Below are 14954 nucleotides of genomic sequence, written 5' to 3' on the forward strand. Positions count from 1 at the left end.
CCTTGCCAGGATCTGGGAACGGGTAACCCTATAGAAATCTGAGTAAAGCATGGGCTTTAGTTGATAACAAATAATATATCAATACTTCCTAATTAATTGTATTAAATATATCATATTACCGTAGGATATTAGGAATAGGGGAGACTGGGTGTGCGGCGTGAGAGATTTCTGCTATTTTCACAGGGTTTTTTTTTTTTTTTTTCAAATCTTAAAGGTTTACAAGGGTTAAACGGGTTATAAAGGAAAAGGTGAAAATAAAGTCTGTTTTCAAAATGAAAAAGGCAAGGAAATTTTGGGCAAAACATGCTGAGTACGTTAAAAAAGGAAATAGAAAGGAAACCAAACACAAGCACAGGAACTAAGTGTGGAACAACCCTTGCTAAATTAGCTTCGACTTTCCCTCTCCCTTAACCTCCAATCCCATATAATATACTAACCAGGCCTCTTCCACACAGAAACATCTCTGGATCCACTTTTTGTCAAGTCCCACAAACACTGCCCTGATCCAACCTCATAGATGTTTTGCCTGGATATGGCAAATGCCACCAACCGAGGCCAGGTATAGACCTGGAACCCTGTACTTGCTCAAAAACCACTTTAAGACATCTGCCAGTATTATTTGCCACAGAAGTCTGTCAAGATCCAGGCAGGGGTAAGTGTCTTGCAAAGGATACAAGGGTCCAGAGCAAACCTTTAGTCGTGCGTACATGTGAGTGCTCAGTCGATCAGTCGTGTCTGACTCTTTGTGACACCATGGACTGTGGCACACCCCCGCTACACCGGCTCCTCTGTCCATGGGATTTCCCAGGTAAGAATAGTGGAGTGGGATGCCTTTTCCTCCTCGAGAGTATCTTCCCACCCAGGGATCGAACTTGCATCTCCCACATTGCAGGCAGATTCTTTAACACTGAGCCTCCAGAGAAGCCATAAGGAAACATAGGGACTTCTCAGAGGAACAGAACATTCACTGAGACTCCTTAAGCCAGGGGAGGTGCCTGTCCAATCTGTGATGCCCTGGGCAAGATTAGCTGGGGAACAGGGTGGTGTGTGTCCACACAGAGACTGCTTCAGAAGATGCTGGATCCTGGAAATGACCTCCAGATAAGTCGGTGGGAGTGGGGGGCAGTTTGGGCCTCCTAGCAATCAAAGCCCTGAGGTTCTTATGTACCCAGAGCAAGAACCCATCCACACCTAGCAGTCATATCCAATAAGGCGCATGAGGAGTACCTGTTATGAGAGCTGTCACATATACATCCTGGAGTGCCCCCTGAGGCTGTGGTCCCAGCCTTGGCCCCACAGCACAGATGTCCTCATGGAGGCCAGGGTGGCAGCTCATCTGCAGCGGCATCTGCTCCCCCCTCCCTCTCCTGGCCAGCCCCGGGCAGGTCTGATGAGATCTCCAGGGGCTTGCTGCTTCCATGTCTCTGGGGCTGTTGACCCTCTTTGCAGCCTGTATCCCTGGGACCCCAGATTCTGCTCCTGCCTGATTCCTTTCTGAATCCTCGTTGGAGTCTGGGGCCTCTGGCACCTGGGTGAGCGTCCTCCCAGGCATCTTCTAGAGCTTGTCCTCTGCTTGAAGAGCCTGACTGGGGACACCAAAGTCCTAGCTGGCTCTGCAGGTGGCTGACCAGACACCCCTCTGCCTCTCACACTCAGGCTCAAAAGCCAGGACTTCACAGTCACATTCAAAAGATCCTGAGTTTACTCCAACATGTTCCACAGGGATTCCACAGGGAACGGTCTGATACACCTCAGGATCTGAGAGATGTGCCCCGCACTTCCATGGCAATGATTACTACTGACCCACCATGAGGAGACTTGCCCAGGGGCTGCATCAAGTCCTGCTGGCTCCACCTGAAGCACCGTGGAAGGGGATGCTGCTCTGGGATTTCCAAATAAAGTTACACACACGAGGTCATCAGGACCAGGGCCTAATCCACTGCCAGTGCATGGGGCAGGGTGGGGGGGCAGGCAGGACAAAACCCAAGGCCAGGTTCCGGGGAGACAGGACACTGTGGGCAGCAGGGGTAGGGGGCCTCGGGGCTGGGACCCATGAGGAGGATGCCCCCAACCCCAACAGGGGCCTTTGGCAGCTGGCTGCTGCCCTCCTGATGGAGACTGAGCAACAGCCCCGAGGGGGCTGACAGTGCAGCTCATGGCGGGCAGGGGCAGGCTGTGGGTCTCTGGGGGAGGTGGGTGGGATTCCTGCAGCCAGCTCCCTGTGGGGCAGCCTCTCTCAAGGGTCAGAGGCGCAGGACTTTAGTCTCTGGGAGAGGAACCACACTCCGAGTGGTCTATGTCTGTGTGTTGTCCTGACTTGAGGATCAACCCCCAGGGGCCTGTGTCCCTTCAAAACAAATGGTCCTGACAAAAATGCTTCTGCTCAAAATTCACTGGTCACAGGTCATCACTTGACCCTTCCTAAGTGAAGAGGCCTGGCAGGGTGGTGTCCCCCATGTGTGCAGGAAGAGAGGAAGACAAGAGGTGGCCGAGCACCTGACATCTCTCCAATTGCACACTGCCTAGCAGATGCTCAACAAACAGCACCGGTTAAAAATCTCCTTTGTTTTGGGAGGAGAGTCTGAGCAGGGCACATGGGTCTTGAAATTCTCCCCCTTTTCCAAGAGTCCACTGACTCTCTGGCAGCTGCACATATGTGGGCAGAATCACGTCTCCTGTTCCCGTTGTTCTCTGGCACTCAGCACAGAGCTGCCCCCTCGGCCCCCCGCACCCATCTGCACCCCCCACTGCAGTGACCTCACCACCTCCTTAGGGCCAGAAGTCGCTCCTGCCTTTCGATGCCAGGCGCAGCCTTACCCTGTGTCTCTGCTGCCTCCACACTTCTCACCCTGCCTGAACCCGGGGGCTGGCGGGCGCTGCATCTCTCCTGGCTGCTGCTTATTTCTCGTGTGATTCGGATCTCAGACTCTGTCCCTCTCCTCTGGAATTGTTTTCTTTTAAGACACCTCAGAGAATTGGCAGCTCAATAGAAAATGAAATAGAAAACCACTCAGAATTGCTGTTCTGTGTGTTTTCCTCCCCGGTGATATATTATTCAATTTCAGTGTTTGTGTGTGTTTCAGGGTGGAGAGCAGTGTCTCCAGCTGGGCACAGCTCACTCAAAGATCCCAGGATTCTAGTCACACAGCAGGTCCTGTCCACTTTTGTAGCTTCTCTCCACTCATTTCATCCAAATGAAATCTAGACCATGCTCACAAGTGAAAGTAATAAAGTCCAGATGACCAAATAAACTGTTATTTCAATGTACTTGGTAATCAGCTTCCCAGGGCAGAGACAGGAGGGCACAGGGAATACTGGGCCATACATAAAAGAGCAAGATTCACATTTCTCTAGGATTCCTAGCAGATGGTGGGTGGAAAACCCCTATTTCATCTCTGTGGTCAACAGCTATGGGACAAGAGCCAGGACCCCTTCTTCCTGTCCTAGAAAGAGATGTCTCTGGGGTTTATCCAAAAAGCAAAAGGACACCTCACAGCAATGATCCATTTCAGAGATTCCCCTCACCCCCAAGACAAACCTCATGTGACTGCAGCTCTAAACCATCGCTGAAAGCGTGGGGGTGTCCTGCTTCTCCTAGTGTCTCCACTGCTAACAGCCTTTCACGGAGCAGAGAATCTGTACAGTCTTTGGAATAAATGAGCCAGTGAGCAGGGTCTCAGATTGTCTGCTACTTTCTTTAACAACCAAGGAAAATTCAATAAACAGATAATTTAGTTTTTGTGAATGAGATACAAGAAGGACATAAGCATGAATTCACTATAATTACTTTTATTATCTAATTCTTCTCCATTCAATACTATTGCTACATAAGTTCGCATTTTCAAAACAGTTCTAATTACTATTCCATTGTATTCTGTTCAGGATCACAAAACAAAATGGAAGACTTCCCAATCTCTTTCACAAAACAGCAAAACTCTTGTTTTTGAACTGAGCAACCAAAAATACGCTGGAATCAATATCATTCACAAAGCTAAGATACTGACGTTTCTTTAGCCTTCTCTGAAACCAAACTTTGAAAAATTTCTAAAGAAAACAGAGATGAATCCCCATGTCATCACAGAGAACATGAACCAAAGATGCTACACACTGGTTCCCCCAACTGGCCCGGGCCCCCACTTCTGACTGAAGGCTGACTACTCCCTCTTCACTCACAGAGGGAAGATCAGCCTGGCTGCTGCTCTGGCTCAGGCCCCCTATTCCTCCTCCCTCGCAGCCTCTGCAGACAGGAGTGAGAAGGCCCTCAAAACCCTTTGTGTGACCCTGAGCACAAATGCCATGACTTGCTCTTTGCTGGTCTCCGCATAGGCCCGGGGACCCCACAGGAACTCGTAGCGAGCAGGGTCACTGTCAGGCACCTGCTGGTACTCCAGGTACCTCTCCCACACCCACACTTGGGTCAGCAGCTCCCTGGGTTCCCCAAAGAAACAGTGCTCGCTCCCAACATACACCCCCATCCTGCTGAGTGCTCCCCAGACTGCCTCCTCAGGGGCCGGGTCTCCACTACACATGATCACGCTGAGGACCAGCACCAGGAGGCCAGCCTTGGGCAGGCCCTGCCCATCGCTCAGCATCTCATCACAGGTGAGGCCCAGGGTGGGGACCAAGACGTAGATGTGCTCTGTGGGATCCACCTCCTTCACCTCCACACCAAAGGCCAGCTGCAGGTACTCTAAGGCTTGACTGAAGACCACCGGGAAGTGATCCTGGTTATCCCTGAAGACATTATTCAGCATTTCTGCCAGGGAGGTCAGCTTCTTGGCTCGATACTTGAGGAGCAGGAACTTCATAAGGTTAGCCATCATCTCATTCAGAATTTCTCGGGGCAAGGGCTCCACAGGAGTGGAGCAGGATGCTGGGGGGTAGGAGGCCAAGTCACGTGGGGCCTCCCCCACCTCAGCCACCAAGAGCTGCACCTCTACAGGGCCCTGGGCCTCTCCTGGCTCCTGAAGGTCTTCCTCGGGTCTGCTGAGTTCACTCATCTTGACCACGAGCACAACGCCTGAGGTCAAACAAGACACGGAAGTGAGGCCGAGGTACAGATGGGGACCAAGGGCCTCGGGGAGAGAGGAGGTGAGAGCACCCTCGGCTAAGAAACGCACCCTGGATGGTATGACACAGGCCACTTACAGGTCTCCCCTTGAGGGGTGCTCTCAGACCTCACAGGAGCGCTCCTCCTGGGAGGCCAGTCCCCTGGCTACCCGAAAGAGGAAGTGAGGTGGCTCCCCAGGGTGCGGTCAGCACAGCCCAAGATTTCTGGGGCCAACAAAGTGGGAGGAATTGGGGCCTTCTGGGGCGCCCCTCTGTTGTGGGATAGGGAGCCTCTGGTTCACTTCAGGGCACCCTCTCACCTTGACTCCTGATACTGCCTGGATCTCCTCTGCTCTCTGAACTCAGAAAACAGGCTTCAGACTTCAGACCTCTGGCTTCACCTCCTGGTTCCTGGAGCTCCTGTGAGAGAAATGGAGGTGACAGCTAAGGGCTGTACTGTGGCACAGCCCTGAGCCTTCTGTGCTGGTAGAAGGGGGTGGACTCTGTGAGTACACCCAGTTGCGTGGTGGGTCCCTTGTAGTGCTCACCTTTCCCCCAGCATGGTCTGGACCGTCCCCTTTGGAGGAGTACAAGGAAACTCAGAACAAGACACAAGCCTGAACAGAAAGCGCTGAGGGACCCCACATGCGGCCGCACCTGCCCAGGGCTTCGCGCGGGTCCTAGGCTAGGGAGATGCTCGGTCCTCAGCTCCTCCTCACGTCCTGACTGGCCTCCCAGCACTGACCACAGGGGAGGGGATCCGCTCAGTCCAGCCTCTGCCAGCCTGAAGCCTCCGCCCGTAAAACCTCACCTCCCGAGGTCCCTAAGCCAGAGATCAAGAAACTGCTCACCCTGCTCACCCCACTCTGGGCCCTCCAAGACCCTCTTGCAAGGGTCAAGATCCCTCCCTGTTGGCATCTAACAGCCTCAGTCCTTCCTCGCATGGAGCCTGGACTCCAGGCAGGACCAGTGATTGTCCCGTCCGCCATTTTGAGACCTCGCCAGTTTCACAAGGCCTCCAGTCCCTCTGAGACCCGCACGTTAGGAAGTCAGACAGGCCGAGTGTGCTCTTCTCACCACAAAGTCTCCCAGGGCCAACTACAGGGGCGGGGATCTGTGGGGTTCTGTCGGTCCTCACTCAGGGTCCCCCCAGTCCTCCTTCAGGCACCTCACCTTGCCTCCGCGCAGGACCTGGATTCTCGCCTCTCCGCAACTGAAGCCCCGCCCCTTATACCAGGACCCCAGTCTCTTGAAGACCCGGATGTGAGGAAGTCAGCGCATGCCTGTGGTGCTCATCCTGCCCGCACGGTTGCCCTGGACTGACAACAGAGACGGGCTTCTCTGAGGTCTCCTCTGATTAGGGATCTGGGGTCCTCTAGTCCCTCTTCAGGGTCCTCAGGGTCTTCAACCCCGCAGGACCTGGGAATTGGCACCCCCCCTGAGGCCCCGCCCCATATGCGAGGTCCCCAGTCAGAGACCCGGATGTCAGGAAGTGCGACCATGCATTTTGGGCTCATCGTATCCCAGGGCTGCCAAGGACCAACAGGAGCTACAGGCTTTTCTGAGGTCTCCTCTGATTGGGGTCCAGGGTCCCCTCAGTCTCCCTCAGGGTCCTCCAATTGAAACCCTGGAGGAGCTGGGCTTCTTCCCTCTGCTCACCTGAGGCTACACCCCCTTTCCTAGGTCCCCACTTTCTCTGAGACCCAGATGTCAGGAAATGCAGCATGTGCTCATCCACCCTCAGTGCTCCCTGAGCCTTGATGTGAGGGCCCCGCCTCTGGTCGACACAAGGGGCATCCCCAGATCTGCCAGCGATCAAGATGAGGTCCCTGAGGGAGGATGTAAGGAACCCCACAGATCCCTGACCCTGCTGTCAGCCCTGGGCCACCCTGGTGGTAGGAGGAGCACTTGGCAGCCTGTTCTGACTTCCGCATCTGTGTCTCAGAGACATTAGGCAACTGTTAGAAGGGGCAGGGCCTCAGATGGGCAGTGGGAAAGATCTCAGTTCTTTTGAGAGTCAAGGTGAGGACTCTGAGGGAGGACTGAGGGGACCCTGGACCCCAGAGCAGAGTGGGCTCTGGGAGGACACAGGGCAGAAGAACACATGCTGCATTTCCTGACATCTGGGTCTCAGAGAGACTGGGGAACCTGGTACAGGGGTCTGACTTCCTAATATCCGGCTTTCAGACTGGTGTCCTAGTATGGAGAACGGACTTACTGGCATCCAAATCTCAGAAAGACTGAGGTCCTGTAGGGGAGGGGAGAGGAAAGACTCTGAAGTCGTACCTGGAGATAAGGTGAGGTCCCTGAGGGAAGACTGAAGGGACCTCAAGTGAAGATTCTAGGGATTCCAAGGTAAGACTGATGGAACCCCACAAATCCCTGTCCCTGCCATCGGCCCTGGGAGCCCTCGGGGTGAGAAGTGCACACTAGGTCTGTCCTGATTTCCTGACATCCAGTTCTGTGAGACTGGGGACCTGGTGTGAGGAGCAGGGACTACGGTGGGGAGAGGACAGAGCCTAGGTCCTACTGGAAGTCAAGGTGAGGACCCTGAGGGAGGACTGAGGGTAGCCAGAGCTCAGAACAGAGGGAACCCTGGTAGGCCCCGGGCAGGACGACCTTGTGCCGCATTGCCTGACATCCCTGTCAGAGAGACCGGGGACCTGTTGAAAGCAGCAGAACCTCCAAATGGCAGACAGTACACTTCCAGGTCTTGTCTGGAGTCTAGGCTCCATGCAAGGAAGGACTGAGGTGGTTAGACCCCAACAGGGAGGGATCTTGGCCCTTGAAAGAGGGTTTTGGAGGGCCCAGAGTTGGGTGAGCAGTTTCTTGACCTCTGGCTTAGGGACCTCAGGAGGTGAGGTTTTCCAGGCAGAGGGCAGAGAGGCTTCAGGTCAGCAGAGGCTGGACTCCCCAACCCCAATGGAGGACTGAGCAGACCCGTGCCCCTGTGGTCAGTGCTGGGAGGCCAGGCAGGACATGAGGAGGAGCAGAGGACTGAACATCTCCCCAGCCTAGAAGCTGCAGGAGACCCTGGGCAGGTGCTGCCACATGTGGGGCCCCTCAGCGGTTTCTGTTCAGTCTCAGGTCTTGTTCTGAGTTTTCCTGCAGGCCCCTAGAGGGGAGGGACCAGGTTGCACCAGGGGAAAGGTGTGCACTACAAGGGAGCCCCGAGGGGACCTCCCACCACACAACTGAGGGGACCTCACAGAGTCCTCCCCTCATACCGTCAGAGAATGCTCAGGGCTGGGCCACAGGATACCACCGAGGTGCCCCCTCCATTTCTCTCACAGGAGCTGCAGGAACCAGGAGGCAAAGGCAGACATCTGAGGCCCAGGTCCTGAGTTCAGAGAGCAGAGGAGGTCTAGGCAGTGCCGCGAGTCAAGGTGAGGAGGGTGCCCTGAGTGTACACCAAGGGCTCCCCATCCCAGATCAGAGGGGACCCCACAAGGGCCTAATCCCCTTACCTTGTTAGTCCCAGAAATCTCGGGCTGTGCTGACCACACCCTAGGGAGCCACCTCACTTCCTCCTTCAGGTAGCCAGGGGACTGGCCACTCCAGAGGCATGCCCCTGTGAGGTCTGAGAGCACCTTTCAAGAGGAGACCTGCAAATGGCCTGTGGCTGCCCAGGTCTGTGGTTCTCAGGTGAGGCTGTTCACAGCCCCTCTATCCACCATCCGGGCCCATGGTCCTCATCTGTCCCCATTTGCCCCCATACCTCACTCTGTGGTTTGATCGCAGGCATCATGCTTGTGGTCAAGATGATTGAGCTGAGCAAGCTCGAGGAAGACCTTCAGGACCCAGGCAAGGCCCAGGGCCCTGTGGAGGCACAGCTCTTTGGGGCTGAGGCGGGGGAGGCTGCATCCCCCTCAGCTTCCTCCCCCACAGTCTCCTGCTCCGCCCTTGCAGAGGCCTTGCCCCAGGAAGCTCTGAATGAGATGGTGGCTAACCTGGTGAAGTTCTTTCTCCTCAAGTATCTGCCCAAACAGCTGATCTCCCAAGCGGAAATGCTGAAGAAGGTCCTCAGGGATAACCAGGAGCACTTCTCAGTGGTCTTCACTCAAGCCTCACAGTGCCTACAGGTGGTCATTGGCATGGAGATGAAGGATTTGAACGCCAGGGAGCACATCTACATCATGGTCCCCACCCTGGGCCTCACCTGTGATGAGATGCTGAGCAGTGGGCAGAGCCTGCCCAAGGCCGGCTTCCTGGTGCTGGTCCTCAGCCTGATCATGCAGAATGAAGACCTGGCCCCTGAGGAGGCAGTCTTGGGAGCACTGAGCAGGATGGGGTGGTGTGTGTTGGAAGTGAGCACTGTGTCTTTGGGGAGCCCAGGGAGCTGCTGACACAAGTGTGGCTGTAAGAGGGATACCTGGAGTACCAGCAGGTGCCTGACAGCCACCCTGCTCGCTATGAGTGCCTGTGGGGTCCCTGGGCCTATGTGGAGACCAGCAAGTGGCAAGTCATGGCATTTGTGCTCAGGGTCAAACAGAGGGCTTTGAGGGCCTTCCCACTCCTGTCTGCAGAGGCTGCAAGGGAGGAGGAATAGGGGACCTGAGCCAGAGCAGCAGCCAGGTTGATCATTCCCTCTGTGAGTGAAGAGGGAGTAGTCAGCCTTCTCAGAAGTGAGGGCCTGGGCCAGTTGGGGGAACCAGTTCATACCATCTTTGGGCTTCTGTTCTCTATGATGACATGGAGGTTCATCTGTTTTCCTTAGAAATTTTTCAAGCTTTGATTGTTTTCACAAAAGGCTAAATAAACGTCAGTGTGTTAGCTTGGTGAATGATGTTGATCACAATGTGTTTGTGCTTACCCAGTTCAAGAACAAGAGTTTTGCTGTTTTGTAAGAGATTGGAAACTCTTCCATTTTGTTTTGTGACCCTGAAAGGGACACAATCAAATTGGAATCAGAACTGTTTTGGAAATGTGAGCTTACTTAGCAGTAATATTGATGGGGAAAGAATTAGATGATAAAAGTAATTGTAGTGAATTCATCCTTCTGTCCTTCTTGTGTGTCATTCTGAGAGGGTAACAGGCAGGAAGGCCAGGGGTCTCCAAACAGAGGAAATAAGCTGCAAGTGTCTGACATTTTTATCTCTCTTAAGAGGCAGAAGGAAACAAACTAGTGATATTTTTTTCCTTCTCTATACAAATGTAAAAGGAGGTTTCTCTTAAACTGCTGTGTTGCCATAATGACACCTGGTTTCACCTGAAGTTATTCTCAAACCTTAAGTTAACCAATGCATTTTTCTTATGGAAATGTTTGTCTTAAGCTATGTTAATGTACTATGCATTTACCCCAGACTCTGTCTTCAAATAGGTTCACCTAATGGCTCAGAACCTACTTGACAAACCAATATGTTATACTCAGATATTGTTCCCCTAATCTATGTGGACGAAACTATTTGTATGGTAATCTGCCCTTCTACAAGATTCAAGCCAATCATTTTATGGCCCAGGATGAATCATGTGGTGCCAAGATTATCCCAAAATGCATCTTATGGGTGAGGGGCCTGGTGCCATTCTGAGTTTTAAGACATTCCTTTCTTTAACAAACTGCTAGTGACTATGTAACATCCAGCTGATGCCTAGCAGGGGGGTACTCTTTCTGCCTCCTTCTGATGCCTATGTCAGAAGCTTTCTCTATCTCCTTTATACTTTGGTAAAACTTTATTACACAAAAGCTCTGAGCAATCAAGCCTCGTCTCTGGCCCCAGATTGAATTCTTCTCCTCTGGAGGCCAAGAATCCCAGCGTCTTTTCATTCAGCAACCACCTTTCAATTCTCAAAAACTAAATGATCTTTATTTGAATTTGCCTGGGTTATTTAAGGAAGTAGCAGACAATTCATCTGAGGCCCCTGCTCACTGGCTCATGTGTTCCGAAGACCTTTACGGAGTATCTGCTACAGGAAAGGCCGTGTTAGCAGTGGGGACACTAGGAGAAGCAGGACACCCCCACACCTAGAGCAAAGGTCTAGGAGCCGCAGTCACACAAGGAAGGTGGAGAGACGTCCCCTAGTCGCACTGAACAAGGCAACATGGGGCAGGGTGGTGGGGCTCCAGGAGGAGCACTCGAGTGTCAGTGCCTGAGCCAAGGTGTTTTGCAGCTTTGGGAAGCTGGGTTCCTTATGTGGGAGGTGATCATCATGAGGCTGGCTGGTGGCAGCCCTCAGACTTGCAGACAGTGTGTCTTCAGGGTGATGGCAAAATCTGAAACAGATCATTGCTGTAAGGTGTCCTTTTCCATCTTGGATAAAGCCCAGAGAGATCTCTTTCTGGGGAAGGAAGGAAGGGGTCATAACTCTTGTCGCATTGCTGTTGATCACAGGGGCAAAGGAGGTGTTTTCTACCCCATATCTGCTAGGAATCCTGCAGAACTTTGGTCGCACTCCCTTGAAGTGGTGCCCAAGAAATGCATGGAACTACCCTTTCTTTCCTGTCCCTGGGTGATCCAGAACCCAAGGTGTTAATTAGCTTACAATTATCTTGATTGTAATTGGCCATTGTACTCAAGGACTTGACCTTCCTTGGGGCTGCAATGAAGGAAAGTAATGTCTTGGATGGAAGACCAGCTGGGGTACAGACAAAGAGTGGTTCTTGCTTCTATTTCCTGAAGCAGCTTGAGTCCTGTTGGAACACTCCTCCACACCCAAATTTAACAGGTCTTCTATGGAAATGGGGCTTGCCTGGTAGCTCAAATGATGAAGATTCTGCTTGCATTGTGGGAAACCTGGGTTCGATTCCTGGGTCAGGAAGATCACCTGAAGAAGAGCATGACAACCCACTCCAGTATTCTTGCCCGGAGAATTCCATGGACAGAGGAGACGGGCAGTCTACAGTCCATGGAGTAGCAAAGTCAGACACGACTGAGCTACTAACATTATGGTCCACTATGGTCTAAGTAGCAAAGTTTCTTAGTTTTATTTATGAAACATCCTGTTTGGCTGATTAGCTATTCCACATCTTATTGAGGTGCATATTCTCTGACAAGCCCTGGACCACAAAGCAGCCAATTCCTTCCCACAGTGGAGAGTGGAGAACAGTCTTGGGGCAATATTGGGACAGATTCCTGCCCCGACATCACAGAGGCAATGGCCACCAAGCCCTGGCAGCTGCATCCTGTCCCTCAGGTGCATCCTGCAGCCCAACAAATGGGCTCCTCAAATTGGGGGGGTTCACAAGAGAATTTAGGCCACGGGGCTTGTGACCTTCCGAGGCCCACATGCAAGTGAGGGCTGTGGGGGTCTCAGAGCACTGGTCTCAATTCCTCTGGAGCCCCAACCCTTTCCACACACCCCAGGCCGCGGTCCAACCTTCCAACTTCTCATGGCATTCTCTCAGTGCTACACAATGCCTCTGAGGTGACAAAAAGCAGGTCCATGGAATGAAGGGGACAAGGAGAATCAGAAGCACTGTGGGGCTGCTCTGTGGTTTGCTAAGAACTGACTCTGCCTACAAGACCTTGTAGAACTAACACCCAAAAAAGGTGTCCTCTTCATTATAGGGGACTGGAATGCAAAAGTAGGAAGTCAAGAAACACCTGGAGTAACAGGCAAATTTGGCCTTGGAATGTGGAATGAAGCAGGGCAAAGACTAACAAAGTTTTGCCAACAAAATGCACTGGTCATAGCAAACACCCTCTTCCAACAACACAAGAGAAGACTCTACACATGGACATCACCAGATGGTCAACACCGAAATCAGATTAATTACATTCTTTGCAGCCAAAGATGGAGAAGCTCTATACAGTCAGCAAAAACAAGACCAGAAGCTGACTGTGGCTCAGATCATGAACTCCTTATTACCAAATTCAGACTCAAAATGAAGAAAGTAGGGGAAACCGCTAGACCATTCAGGTATGACCTAGATCAAATCCCTTATGATTATATAGTGGAAGAGAGAAATAGATTTAAGGGCCTAGATCTGATAGATAGAGTGCCTGATGAACTATGGAATGAGGTTCGTGTCATTGTACAGGAGACAGGGATCAAGACCATCCCCATGGAAAAGAAATGCAAAAAAGCAAAATGGCTGTCTGGGGAGGCCTTACAAATAGCTGTGAAAAGAAGAGAAGCAAAAAGTAAAGGAGAAAAGGAAAGATATAAACATCTGAATGCAGAGTTCCAAAGAATAGCAAGAAGAGATAAGAAAGCCTTCTTCAGTGATCAATGCAAAGAAATAGAGGAAAACAACAGAATGGGAAAGACTAGAGGTCTCTTCAAGAAAATTAGAGATACCAAGGGAACATTTCATGCAAAGATGGGCTCGATAAAAGACAGAAATGGTATGGACCTAACAGAAGCAGAAGATATTAAGAAGAGGTGGCAAGAATACACAGAAGAACTGTACAAAAAGGATCTTCATGACCAAGATAATCACGACGGTGTGATCACTCATCTAGAGCCAGACATCTTGGAATGTGAAGTCAAGTGGGCCTTAGAAAGCATCACTACGAACAAAGCTAGTGGAGTTGATGGAATTCCAGTGGAACTATTTCAAACCCTGAAAGATGATGCTGTGAAAGTGCTGCACTCAATATGCCAGCAAATTTGGAAAACTCAGCAGTGGCCACAGCACTGGAAAAGGTCAGTTTTCATTCCAATCCCAAAGAAAAGCAATGCCAAAGAATGTTCAAACTACTGCACAATTGCACTCATCTCACACGCTAGTAAAGTAATGTTCAAAATTCTCCAAGCCAGGGTTCAGCAATATGTGAACCGTGAAGTTCCTGATGTTCAAGCTGGTTTTAGAAAAGGCAGAGGAACCAGAGATCAAATTGCCAACATCTGCTGGATCATAGAAAAAGCAAGAGAGTTCCAGAAAAACATCTATTTCTGCTTTATTGACTATGCCAAAGCCTTTGACTGTGTGGATCACAATAAACTGTGGAAAATTCTGAAAGAGATGGAAATACGGGACCACCTGACCTGCCTCTTGAGAAATCTGTATGCAGGTCAGGAAGCAACAGTTAGAACTGGACATGGAACAACAGACTGGTTCCAAATAGGAAAAGGAGTGTGTCAAGGCTATATATTGTCACCCTGCTTATTTAATTTATATGCAGGGTACATCATGAGAGACGCTGGACTGGAAGAAACACAAGCTGGAATCAAGATTGCCAGGAGAAATATCAATCACCTCAGATATGCAGATGACACCACCCTTATGGTAGAAAGTGAAGAGGAACTAAAAAGCCTCTTGATGAAAGTGAAAGAGGAGAGTGAAAAAATTGGCTTAAAGCTCAACATTCAGTAAACGAAGATCATGGCATCCGGTCCCATCACTTCATGGGAAATAGATGGGGAAACAGTGGAAATGGTGTCAGACTTTATTTTTTTGGCTCCAAAATCACTGCAGATGGTGACTGCAGCCATGAAATTAAAAGACACTTACTCCTTGGAAGAAAAGTTATGAGCAACCTAGATAGCATATTCAAAAGCAGAGACATTACTTTGCTGACTAAGGTCTGTCTAGTCAAGGCTATGGTTTTTCCTGTGGTCATGTATGGATGTGAGAGTTGGACTGTGAAGAAGGCTGAGTGCCGAAGAATGGATGCTTTGGCTTTGAACTGTGGTTTTGGAGAAGACTCTTGAGAGTCCCTTGGACTGCAAGGAGATCCAACCAGTCCATTCTGAAGGAGACCAGCCCTGGGATTTCTTTGGAAGGAATGATGCTAAAGCTGAAACTCCAGTACTTTAGCCCCCTCATTTGAAGAGTTGACTCATTGGAAAAGACTCTGATGCTGGGAGAGATTGGGGGCAGGAGGAGAAGGGGACGACAGAGGATGAGATGGCTGTATGGCATCACTGACTCGATGGACGTGAGTCTGAGTGAACTCCAGGAGTTGGGGATAGACAGGGAGGCCTGGCGTGCTGCACTTCATGGGGTCGCAAAGAGTCGGACA

General features: G+C 51.2%; 1 protein-coding gene and 1 pseudogene across 1 annotated transcript; one reads left to right on the top strand and one right to left on the bottom strand.

Moving 5' to 3' along the window:
* Window positions 1-3951: 3951 nt before the first annotated feature.
* Window positions 3952-5465, bottom strand: LOC114111437 (melanoma-associated antigen 10-like). Its single transcript, XM_027963221.3, has 2 exons — window positions 5370-5465; window positions 3952-5020 (listed from the first exon to the last, which is right to left on the bottom strand). Exon 2 carries the CDS (start codon window positions 4998-5000, stop codon window positions 4215-4217), a length of 786 nt encoding a protein of 261 aa, XP_027819022.2. The 5' UTR covers window positions 5001-5020; window positions 5370-5465; the 3' UTR covers window positions 3952-4214.
* A 3345-nt stretch (window positions 5466-8810) lies between these two features.
* On the top strand, window positions 8811-9598 carry LOC101115512 (melanoma-associated antigen 10-like; annotated as a pseudogene).
* Window positions 9599-14954: the final 5356 nt, after the last annotated feature.

The sequence above is a fragment of the Ovis aries genome, chromosome X, assembly GCF_016772045.2.
Source record: "Ovis aries strain OAR_USU_Benz2616 breed Rambouillet chromosome X, ARS-UI_Ramb_v3.0, whole genome shotgun sequence".
In the NCBI taxonomy this organism is placed as follows: Eukaryota; Metazoa; Chordata; class Mammalia; order Artiodactyla; family Bovidae; genus Ovis; species Ovis aries.